The 12,832-nt window shown below is 33.3% G+C and overlaps 1 protein-coding gene and 1 pseudogene across 1 annotated transcript; one reads left to right on the forward strand and one right to left on the reverse strand.

Annotated features, from left to right (window-relative positions):
- The first annotated feature begins 1,141 nt into the window (after positions 1-1,141).
- LOC125840015 (protein NUCLEAR FUSION DEFECTIVE 4-like) lies at positions 1,142-4,390 on the forward strand. Its single transcript, XM_049518993.1, has 2 exons — positions 1,142-2,362; positions 3,593-4,390. The coding sequence occupies exons 1-2, from the start codon at positions 1,206-1,208 to the stop codon at positions 4,059-4,061; spliced, it is 1,626 nt and encodes a 541-aa protein (XP_049374950.1). The 5' UTR covers positions 1,142-1,205; the 3' UTR covers positions 4,062-4,390.
- A 2,328-nt stretch (positions 4,391-6,718) lies between these two features.
- LOC125839927 (endochitinase 1-like) lies at positions 6,719-8,117 on the reverse strand (annotated as a pseudogene).
- Between the last annotated feature and the right edge of the window lie 4,715 nt (positions 8,118-12,832).

The following is a 12,832-nucleotide window of genomic DNA, read 5'->3' on the forward strand; positions in this document are numbered from 1 at the left end:
CCCTTTACTTTTAACTCGAAAATTGTGAGTAAATTTAAGTCACTAAAAAAGTTATTACTTATAATATTAACGGAAGATGCAAATCATTGTAGTTGATTGTTCTTCGAAATTTCACGGTCACTTTTATACATATGCACTAGTGGCTAAAAATTATAAGTTGCACAAACTAGCTGTCGAGAAAATGAAGAGGAAAAGAGGAAGACAACACAATTCAATAATGCCTACTCAATTTCAATTTTTCAATTATGATATAGTTTAGAAAAACTTATTTTCTTTTTCAAAGTGAAAAATCTTATTTACTCAAAAAAATAAAATAATTTAAAGTCAGCTATATGTTCCAAACTCAACTTAAATTTCAAATATTTGTTTTCACCGCACTCTAAGGGCCCGTTTGGCCATAGATTTCCCAAATAATATTTGGAAAAAAATTTGGCAAATAGTGTTTGTCCATACAATTTGCCATTATTTGACAAATATTTTTGGCAAATATCCCAAATTCCCAAATACTAGTTTTTTCTAGTATTTGGGCAAAATCTCATTATTTGGGATCTTTTGAAAATTGAAATTTTACCCCAAATTTTTATCTTTTACAAAAAACTCTCTATAGTAGTTGTTTGTGTCGTATTACATAATTTTTCACGTGAACACCAAAGTAGTGATGAAATATTCAGTGAATATTAAATGATGATATGGTTGTTGATGAAAATGATGAAAAATCGACTCAGGGTAACAAAGTTATGTGATTTGTCTACTTCACGATGTATGGAATGATTCTTGTTGCACTCACTCCAAACTACCACATTACTTTAGTGTCATGGACACTATTTGTTATTGTTGCAACGAAGATTCAATTAACGTGTAATACAAACTTATGGTTAGTTTTGATAGTTTTTAAAAACTTATGGGTATAAATCATATTTTTCTAAAAAAGTGAAATATATTTCCCAAATACTATGGAACATATGGTGAAATTTCATCCAAATTTTCACCCAAATAATATTTGACAATAATATTTAGAAATCTATGATCAAACGCTAGCTAATTATTCCTTCAAAATATCACATTATTTATATCCAACCTACATAAAATTTCATCAATTGTTAGATATTTTCAAACTATTTGCCTTTTCAAATTCACAGTATATATATCTTTCTACTTCCCAACACCCAAAGTACGACTGAACTCTCTCACTGACACAAACTCCAATGGGTTTCCACATCCCTTCTACTTCTCCTGCCAGAAAATGGCTTGGCTTCGTCGCCGCCGTCTGGGTCCAAGCTATCTCCGGTAACAATTACACTTTCTCTAACTACTCCGACGCTCTTAAATCGCTCATGTCCCTCACACAGCTCCAGCTCAACAACCTCTCCGTCGCTAAAGACGTCGGAAAAGCCTTCGGCATCTTCGCCGGCTTAGCTTCCGACCGATTACCTACTCCCGCCATTCTCCTCATTGGTTCAATAGAAGGCTTTATTGGCTATGGCGTTCAGTGGCTTGTTGTTAGTGGTCGAATTCAACCACTCCCGTACTGGGTCATGTGTATTTTCTTGTGTATGGGTGGGAACAGTACGACTTGGATGAATACTGCCATTTTAGTTACTTGTATTCGTAATTTTAGGAAAAATAGAGGCCCTGTTTCGGGAATTTTGAAAGGGTACGTCGGTTTAAGTACAGCTATATTCACTGACATTTGCTCTGCTCTATTTGCAAATGACCCTTCATCTTTCTTACTTTTGCTTGCTGTAGTCCCTTTTGTTGTTTGTTTCACGGCGGTTTTATTTCTCCGTGAAATTCCACCTTCTTCTACCTCTGCTGAAGAGAAAGATGAAGTTAAATATTTCGGCATCATAAATGTTGTCGCAGTTTTTATAGCTGTTTATTTATTAGCATTCGATATTTCAGGCCCTCATGGCACTGTTTTTTCGCAATTATTTGCTGCTATATTACTGATTTTACTGGCGTCGCCTCTGTTCATTCCCATGTATCTAATGGTGAAGAATTTTATTCGTTCCAATTCGGTGAATCTAGATTTTGAAGGTAACAATATTGCAGCTGTGCCTTTTTTGGCTGAACAAATTGTGGAGAAAAAGGATGTTGGGGTTGTGACGAAGAAGGAAATGGCGACTGTGCCACTGATTGGAGAAGATCACACAATATTTGAGGCAATGAGGACTGTGGATTTTTGGGTATTGTTTTTCTCGTTCCTTTGTGGAGTTGGAACAGGTTTGGCAGTGATGAATAACTTGGGGCAAATGGGGTTGGCTATGGGTTATGTGGATGTGTCCATTTTGGTGTCATTCACAAGCATTTGGGGATTTTTCGGGCGTATTATTTCCGGATCTGTTTCTGAATACTTCATCAAGTAAGTTAACTGATCATTCTATTTTTAATGAGACGATTTATAGTCATATGACTTATTTTAGATAAATTGGGACGGAAGGAGTATTATTTTGTTTGTTTAGTTTTGACTTTGCATGCATTTTGAGACTTCTGAATCTCATGATATTAAACTAAAATTATGTACATGCTATATGGAAAGTGAAATTAAAAAGTTGTCCTAAAACAAAAAAAAATAATATTTTTTTAAAACCCGCTAAAGAGAAATTAGGACAAAATAAATTGAAACGGAAGGAGTACTTTAACAGTTAAACTGTTCACCTATACAGCTTGTTTTGTTGGTTCATTAAATACTAATTTTATCTGTTTCATTGTATATGGAGATTAAGAAGAAAACTTTTGATACTAATGAAAGTGCATGATTAACGTTAATGAGAGGTTTAAAATCAATTTAGTTCTAAATATAGAAAAATGTCCCTCTTTTTTTTGGAACAAACTGACCTAATTAAGGAAATAGTGTAAAGTAAAACTAAAATTTCTGTTGTCAATATTGTTTTTCTCAGTGTATTTTTAGTTCACTTTTTTGAAAGTATTTATTCTTACTCATTTAAGCATGAGATAGAACTCATAAGAGTAATTTAATCAAATATCTTTTATGATTAATTCTATTGAATAACATTTATAATAGGCATGATAAAACTTTAAACATAGAGCCGTTTATCTTTGTGGTAGGCAGAGGGGAGCTAGGAGTTAGTGAGGGGTTCAATTGAATTTCTTCGCTGAAAATTATATCGCGGAAATAGGGCAAAACAAATTCTCTTGGTTGTGCATAAACTGTTGAATTCCCTTGACACAAAAGGTGATAGTGTTGGTGGTGACAAAAGCGATTCAAAAATTGTGGTAAAAGATCATAAGTTTTCAAATCTTATAAGCATGATGTTCCTGTTTTTGTTTTTGGAATCCTCTTGTATATTTTTCTGGATTCGCCACCGATGATAATTATACAGTAGCATTTAAAAGATGGGTCATACAAATTAGCTGATTCGTTTAATTATGTGCTTTATATATGTCATTGGCTCTCTCTGATAAATGTTAGTGCTATGTTTAATAGACATCTTGGAACCCAGTGTCGTCAACAAGATTAACAAAGATTAGAAAAGAAAATTAAATAAAGATCTATGGGTAATTTGTTTCTTGTTACCTCTTAATTGTATATGTGGCATTCGTTTACTGAACTTAGTTTCTGTGTTTGAAGGAAAGCTGCAATACCAAGGCCTGTATGGAATGCAGCTTCACAAATTCTAATGGCTATTGGATATATCCTAATGGCCATGGCTATGCCAGGATCACTATACATTGGCTCTATTGTCGTAGGAATTTGCTATGGAGTTCGTGTTGCTGTCACTGTTCCTACTGCCTCTGAACTATTTGGTCTCAAGTACTATGGTCTCATCTACAATGTCCTTATCCTCAACCTTCCCCTCGGGTCATTTCTCTTTTCTGGTTTGCTTGCTGGTTTACTTTATGATGCTCAGGCAACAAAGACAGCGAGTGGTGGCAACACATGTATAGGTGCTCATTGTTACAGGCTTGTGTTCATAGTTATGGCTATAGCATGTATCGTTGGATTTGGATTAGATGTCTTGTTATCGATCAGAACCAGGAGCTTATATTCAAAGATTTACGCGAGCAGGAAATCGAAGAAGTCTGCTGTTTTATCTTAATTGGTCTGGATTCTTTGCAGTGCGAGGTCAAGTGATAGGATGGATGGGGAAATGTATCCTGCTGATATGATATTCTGTTGCTAGCTTGTGCAAACTGGCAAAGTCACGGTGTTTGATTAGCTTGAATTTGTTGTCTGCCTGCATATTGCATGAGTTAATATAGTTTTATGTGATCGTTGAGATGTATATATTAAGCATTGTTTCTTGCCACGTTTAAATGGAAGGCATTACAAATACCATCTGGGATGATCAAATGACTTGTTATTTCCATGAGTAAATTTTTAACTTGTTCCGTGGGCATTAGCAATGGATGTCAATGGCTGGATCATTTTGGAGACTCGAATCCTCCATAAGAGCCATTCTTGATACTGTAGGGCTCCTCATTTTGCTGATGGAAATGGACAGCAGTGACAAGTTTAACAAGGGAGCACAAGTTGGCTATCTCCAAAGTTCAGTATTGTTCAAACAAATGAAGATTGTTCATATGTTTTTATGGTTAACTACGATGACGAAATTTTGGAGACAGAATTTCACTTTTCCTGGTGGCGAGTTCTCAACATTACATTTTACAATTTAGCTGTATATTTGTAACTAGATTTTTGAGACTTGTGGTCTAAAATAAGTCGTAGATATTTGTATAACACTTCTTTCTCTATGCTCTTAATCTTCAATGACCCTACACAATTTAAAAAACACGACAACACCTACCACAATCTAAGAGAAAATAATCAATTTTTTTGTCTATAAACCACGCCAAGAAACAAACTATTATAATATAAATGCCCACAATATTATAAGATCAATGTTGGATAGAGTTTAGCTAATATTAACACCCCAATGATTTCATAGATCACAGTGATCAAGATATAGTCGACTTATCAATAATCTGTAGTAAACAAAACAAATCCATATTCAATATCTTGGTCTTAATTTTTACATTTTTCCATCAATTTAATCAAAAATGGACCAACAAGAAAGTTTTAAAACCATCTAAGTGGTACTGTCTCCAACCTTTTTCTCTGTTTTCTTTGACTATAGTTGTGTGTTGAACGTTGTTGAGAGTGTATTAGTGGGCTGGGTCAGTGAATGTAAAGGTGGGTTTGGGCTGAAAGTTTTAGGTGTTGGAATTGAATAAAATTGGTTTCAAATTAGAGTGAAATTAGGGGTGTACAAAATCAAACCGAAAACCGAACCAAATCGTAAACCGAGTCAACCCAAAAAGAAACCCGACTAGTGGTTTGGTATTGAAAAAAAAAACCCAACTATATTTGGGTTGGTTTGGTTTTAACTAAAAAAAACCAACCCGACATTATATATATAATTTTAAAATTTTATTTTATACATAAAAATATTTACTTTGATATAATTTTTAAATATTTCTTATACTTTTTCATAGTTTTTATCTTTTAATATATTATTTCAAGTTTGAAACTTAGAATTATGAATGGTCCAATAAAGATTATAGTCCACAGATGTTGGTAATTATAATAAAGCTTAAATCAAAATCAAACTAATACTAATGCAAAAAGAAAATCAATTCAACACTAAGAATGACAATAATATTGAATATTTGCTCTTTAGTTTTACATTGGTTTAGACAATTAAAATACATAATTTAATTTTAATTTCTTTTAATATTTAGTCATGTAACTAATACTTATTAAACTTATTTTAGCATGATTTAGTACTTGTAAATTATGATAATTTTCATTATGACTTGTTAATTTGCAATATTTGTTTTACGCGATTTCATTATTATTATTTTTGTTGGATATTTTAGTGTCATTAATCATATCATAGTGTGTTATTTTTTTATGAAACACCTTAGATAGTTGTATTTTGGTAGGACTAAAGAAATATTTGAAGTACAAGTAAATTATATGTTTGTATGAATACTTTACCAAAAAAACCCGAGGTTGAAAAACCCGAGTTTTATTGGTTTGGTTTGGTTTATAAATTTAAAAATCCGACACAAATGGTTTGGTTTGATATTTTAAAAACCCGAACCAACCCGGCCATGTACACCCTTAAGTGAAATAATGAATTTAAAATTGAGGTAAGGAGTGGTTAAAATTGCAATTACAAAATGGTCAAATGGGTTGCAATTGTAACCAATTGAAGTTTAAAACTTAGTCAAATTGAATTTAATTGGTGAATTCGGCTAAAATTTAAATAAGACGAGTTAATATAAGTTAATTAATGGGCTTCTTAATCTTAACGAAATAAAATAATTAACTTAATTATAAACTAATTAACTCAAGAGATAAACTACCTTAAAATTAAATTAATTTAATAAAATATTTAACTAAAATTAAAATCTTCTTGAGATGATAAATTGGGTGGCAACAACGTGCATCCAGTGCACCACACGTACATCTCGTGCACTGCACGTGCATCTGATGCACGACACGTGCATCTCGTGCGCTGCACGTGTATCTGATGCACCACACGCGCATCTCGTGGAATTTAATAAAAGTATTTTAAATTCAACAAGTGGTATGTAAAATTTGTACCAAAAACGAAGCAATTGATGATTATTGAGTGTCTTTGTTTATCATTACAAACAATTATAGTCAGGTCCCATCAGATTACAATCACAATTTATTTATTTGAGGCATATGTTGCAAGAGAATACAACAAAATAGGTGATGAAGTTGTTACATAGTATCAACTAAGAGTCCGTTTCCAAAAGACCGTTGGTTGCCACAATTGAGATTGTTACCAAGACTAACTCCAAGAATTTCGCAATATCTCTTGTAAAAACTAATTCGATCTTAGATCCTGTTATCATTCACATGACCACATTCCAGGCGGCCATTGATGATGTTAGTGATGACACCGAATCCAGGGAGGCGATTAGCTGCTTGGTCAGCATTGGATGGTTGCCATCTTCTAGTGATGACATCATGACAAGAAGGCTTTGGTGATTGAGGGGTCATCCAGCTGATTTGAATGAGATGATTGAATCTGTGGCTATTAAATCAGGATTGTTTAAAAGGTCCACTCAAATGGCTCTTCCACATGGCCTATAGTTGTAGTTGCTATGTTGTTTGATGTAAAAAAAATACACGTAATTAGACCCTAAAAGTTCATCAAATTTTACCATAGGACAAATAAACTTATATAGCTTACTGCAAAATTTGAATTGGGCCTCGTCCGAAATATTTCCTTCCAGGTGCACAAGGCCATTGACTACTTGGTGTATAGTAGTTGCTCGGGCTACCTTGTTCTCTAAGGAAGCAGTAACCCCATGCATATGGTCCATCTAGTGCGGTTGGCCATCCTCCTAACAAGGTTTAATTCAACAAATTTTACCAATTTTTAGGTTCACAATAAAATTATAATTGTTCGATCTAAATATTGAATTCATTAAATTTAAAGTGACATATATACCAGTAGTTTCATGGGAGGTTTGTGCAAAGAAAGCAGCAATTTCCCTTTTATGGGCAGTGGCATCACCAGTAGTGCCAAAGCCATGAAAAGACTTAAGAGCAGTGATAAAGGCATTATAACTATAGAAATTATTCTTTCCTTGACAAGCATTATCGTTGCGATGATTAAGCATCTGGTCAAACATGGAATTTGAGATGACACCGCCAAGGTCCCCAATAGGACCGGGGCTGTCACAACACTGGCTCTGGCAATTGCCGGGAGCACAATGGGCATTAGTATAACCACACCAGCCATAAAATCTTTTTGGGATGATTTTTGAATATTCATAAAATGTACTAACTATATATACTTTTTTGAGATGATTTATGAATATTCATAAAATGTACTAACTATATATACTTAATTTATATAAAACATATATGTTATTTAATAATTGTTAAAGAATGACAAAAAATACTTTAAAATATTTTGGAAAATATTTTGAAATTTATAAAGTCAATTATTTCAAATCGTGTGAAACTAAAGAAGCTCAACGATTAATATATATTTTGGAGGGTCAAAATTGGGTGGCAACAATGTGCATCCAATGCACCACACGTACATCTCGTGCACTGCACGTGCATCTGATGCACCACACGTGCATCTGATGCACCACACGTGCATCTCATGCGTTGCACGTGTATCCGATGCACCACACGTGCATCTCGTGGAAATTAATAAAAGTATTTTAAATTCAACAAGTGGTATGTAAAATCTGTACCAGAAACGAAGCAATGGATGATTACTGACATGTAGAGCATTATGTCTTGTTTCCTTCCATTTCTTGACACTATATGTTGTACTTGTTTCTCTCTATTTCTTGACATGCAAAGCATTATGTCTACTGCTTTTGTTGGATTGCGTTTTAGCTTGTTCTTTCCACGAGTTAATTTTCGACTTGTTCAGTGTGCATTAGCAATATTGGATGTCAATGGCTGGATCGTTTTGGAGACTCGAATCCTCCAGAAGAGCCACTCTTGATACAGTAGGGCTCTTCATTTTGCTGATAGAAATGGACAAGGGAGCACAAGTTAGCTATCTCCAAAGTTCAGTATTGTTCACTTTGCTCCAAACAAATGAAGATTGTTCATATGTTTTTATGGTTAACTATGATGGCGAAATTTTGGAGACATAATTTCACTTTTCTTGGTGGCGAGTTCTCAACATTACATTTTACAATTTAGCTGTAAATTTGTAACAGAAGTTATTACATTTTCCTCTCTCATTTTGCAAAATTCTGCTGACAGATCTTTCTCTCAATTTAAGTCACTGTTTAAGGTCTTTAATTTAGGTCTCTATTATAGTCTTTAGTTAGATCTATATTTATATCTATAAATTTATTTAAGAAAATTTATTTATTATTAAATCTAGTTTTTAATATAAAATTCTCGTGGTTCATCTAATTTGAAAATATAGTTTATCTTTTTGCTAAAAAAATCTTTTAAAGGTCTAAAGAGGTGACAAATTATTGTTCTTTTTTTTTATACATATAAAAAGAAGGTATTTATTTTGTCTTATTCATTTTTAACCTTTTTGTTTTATTTATTTTGTCTTTTTCCATTTTAAACCTTTTTGTGAAGTGGTAATGAGTTGAGAACTCTAAACCAGTGTTTTAAAAGGCGGGGGCGAGGCATACGCTTTGAGACGTGGGGCGTAAACCCTATGGAACTTTAAATTTTTAATTTACAATATAGTATAATAATACAAAATTATAAAAATACATCAAAGTTTGAAATAATTACAAACATGATTAATGAAACTCATAGAAAATAAAACTTCTAACATGATTATACAAGTATAAATTATCTAATATCTTAAATTTTTAATAATAAAAGAATCATTATTTCTAATAATGTATTTTTTTACCATACTATACTATTCACCCCCTAAAGGAAAATAATCAATAAAACTTACTAATATTATAATAAAAACATCACTCCATCATGAATAAAAATAAAATTACTTTTAAATAGCTAAACAAAATATGATAACTTTGAGATTTATAACAAAAAATAATACCAGTGATAAGTGAAAAAGTAAAATTTCGTTACGTATTTTTAAAAAAAATGTTACATAATGTATAATCACCTTCACAATGTTATCAAATAGTAAAGATGGGATACTACAACTTGTTATTTGAGTAACTCTCAATCATCGAAAATATTGGAACGTTTTCGAATGAATAGTTGCAAATCCATGGATACTCATGTAGCAAGGGGTGAAACTTTAAGCCTTGAAATAGGTCCAAATACTGAAAAAGAAAAGGAAGACATATCTCGAGTTCCTTATTCTAGTGTTGTGGGGAGTTTGATGTATGCTATGATGTGTACTCTCCCCGACGTTTGCTATGTTGCGAGTCTAGTTAGCATGTATCATCCAATCATGGAAGAGATGATTGAAAAGCAGTAAAGAGAATATTTCAATACTTGAAGGGAACGACAGATCATACACTTTGTTATAGTGGATCTGATTTGTTCATAAGAGGTTATACAGATGTTGATTGGGTTGGTGACCGAAATGATAGAAATCAACATCCGGTTATGCTTTCTTACTAAATGGTGGTGCTATTTCATGGAAAAGTAAGAAGCAAATTTGCACAACTCTTTCAACCATAGGACCAGAATTTGTGGCTTGTGCGTCTGCAGTACAAGAAGTTGTTTGGTTAAAGTGATTCTTTGAGCATTTGAGTATTGCAAAGGATTCTAAGGGTCCCTTGATTCTATATTGTGATAGTCAAGCGGTTATCGCATATACAAAGGATTCTAAATATCAAAGCAAGACCAAACACATTGACATCAAGTATAACTTTGTGAGAGACGTAGTGGCAATTGGAAAAATATCTTTAAAATAGATTCCTACACGTGAAATGATAGTTGATCCTTTTACAAAGGTCATTTCTAGAGACCTGTTTGAAAAACATGTTAAGGCTCTAGGTTTGCGTAGAATATGATGATACTTCAGTATTGTAAAATAACTTGATTATTATAGTATTCTCTTATGTATAATACTATTGGATTTATATTCAAATATGATATGCATGTGATAATTTGTAAGAAATAAAGTGTGTCGAACAAGTAACGAGATTGGCTCTCTCACATGAGAAATCGCCACTAAGTCGGGGAACGTGAAGAGATGAGTTTCGTGGAAAAATTTGCCTATCTCTTTCTAGGAAGATCCATTATTGACTACGGATTACATATTGAACAAAGTGCCTTTTAAATTATTTTCTTCCACTTCTTATGAACTTTGGAACGGTCAAAAAACAAACCTGAATGATCTACGACCGTGGGGTTGTGCAACATATATTAAAGATTGCTTTGGTGAGTTTGGTAAACTAAGTCCAAAAGAAAAAAAATGTATCTTTATAAGGTACTCTGAACGCTCCAAAGGGTATGTGTTCATTGATGAACTGGAGGATGGAAGTATTACAAAAATTGTGTCACGAGATGTGATATTTTTTGGAAAATGATTTTCCCAAAAAGGGTGAAATAGATGAAGTTGAGCCTCTCTACGAAATGTTGAATTCAAAAGATCAGGTAATGTTGTCTGACATACTTGATAATTCAATGGATCAAGAAATGATTCCTGGTCCAAGTGGGAGTTATAAATCCCAAAATCCTATAGAGGAATCTGAACTTCAAATACGTAAGAGTACAAGAAAAGGGGTACCTAAACGGTCTTATGAGATTGAGGACTATGTTTTCTTGGTATCTCCAACATAATTGGATAAACCTAATTATGTAACTGAGGCCTTATCGAGCCCTGAAAGGGATGAATGGTTAAAAACGATGAAAGACAAATTAGAGTCCATGAAAACAAATAAAGTCCCGAATATAGTTGACCTTCCTATGAAATGTAAAGCTATTGGGAATAAATGGATTATCAAAGTTAAATGCAAATCGGATGGGTCGATAGAAAGACACAAAGCACGATTGGTGGCAAAAGGTTTTACTCAAGAAGTTGGAATGTACTATGAGGAAACTTTTTCACCCATTGTGAAGTTTACCTCCATACGATTACTTTTCGCTATTGTTGCACGTTTAGATCTAAAATTACACCAAATGGATGTGAAGACGGTTTTTTTCAATGGAGAATTAAATGAGGAAATCTACATGGACCAACAATAGGTTTCGTTGTTAAAGGTCAAGAAAAGAAAGTTTGTAAATTGAAAAGATCAATTTATAGCCTAAAGCAATCTTCAAGGCAGTGGTACGTAAGATTTCATAAGGAGGTGATGTCATTTGATTTCACCATGATCGATGAAGACCATTGCATCTATGTGAAAAAGTCCAATGAAAAATTTGTAATTCTTTTTCTCTTTACGTATATGATGTTTAATTAGCTGGAAATAATTTGAAGTATGTGAAAACTATAAAGTCATGGCGTTCAAAATCATTTGATATGAAAGATATGGGTGAATCAGACTATATATTGGGTGTTAAGATCCAAAGAAATTGTTCCAAGAAATTTTTGAGTTTGAAACTTATATAAAGAAAATATTAGAACGTTTTCGAATGAATAGTTGCAAATCCATGGTTACTCATGTAGCAAGGGGTGGAAGTTTAAGCCTTGAAATGTGTCCAAATACTGAAAAAGAAAAGGAAGACATGTCTCGAGTTCCTTATTCTAATGTTGTGGGGAGTTTGATGTAAGCTATGATGTGTACTCGCCCCGACGTTTGTTATTTTGCGAGTCTAGTTAGCAGGTATCATCCAATCTTGGAAGAGATGATTGAAAAGCAGTAAAGAGAATATTTCGATACTTGAAGAGAACGACAGATCATACACTTTGTTAAAGTGGATCTGATTTGTTCATAAGAGGTTATACAGATGCTGATTGGGTTGGTGACCGGAATGATAGAAATCAACATCCGGTTATGCTTTCTTACTAAATGGTGGTGCTATTTCATGGAAAAGTAAGAAGCAAACTTGCACAACTCTTTCAACCATGGAACCTGAATTTGTGGCTTGTGCGTCTGCAGTACAAGAAGATGTTTGGTAAAAGTGATTCTTTGAGCATTTGAGTATTGCAAAGGATTCTAAGGGTCTCTTGATTCTACATTGTGCTAGTCAAGCGGTTATCGCATATACGAAGGATTCTAAATATCAAAGCAAGACCAAACACATTGACATCAAGTATAACTTTGTGAGAGACGTAGTGGCAAGTGGAAAAATAACTTTAGAATAGATTCCTACACGCGAAATAATAGTTGATCCTTTTACAAAGGTCATTTCTAGAGACCTGTTTGAAAAACATGTTAAGGCTCTAGGTTTGCGTAGAATATGATGATACTTCAGTATTGTAAAATAACTTGATTGTTATAATATTCTCTTATGTAT

This window comes from Solanum verrucosum, unplaced genomic scaffold, assembly GCF_900185275.1.
Source record: "Solanum verrucosum unplaced genomic scaffold, falcon-dt-bn FXZP01000177.1, whole genome shotgun sequence".
NCBI classification, from domain to species: domain Eukaryota; kingdom Viridiplantae; phylum Streptophyta; class Magnoliopsida; order Solanales; family Solanaceae; genus Solanum; species Solanum verrucosum.

Excerpts from the sequence above, each read along its gene's own strand:
- LOC125840015 (XM_049518993.1), top strand. The coding sequence starts at position 1,206 with ATGGGTTTCCACATCCCTTCTACTTCTCCTGCCAGAAAATGGCTTGGC. Across the intron at positions 2,363-3,592 it reads GTTTCTGAATACTTCATCAA|GAAAGCTGCAATACCAAGGC; the intron begins GTAAGTTAACTG and ends CTGTGTTTGAAG.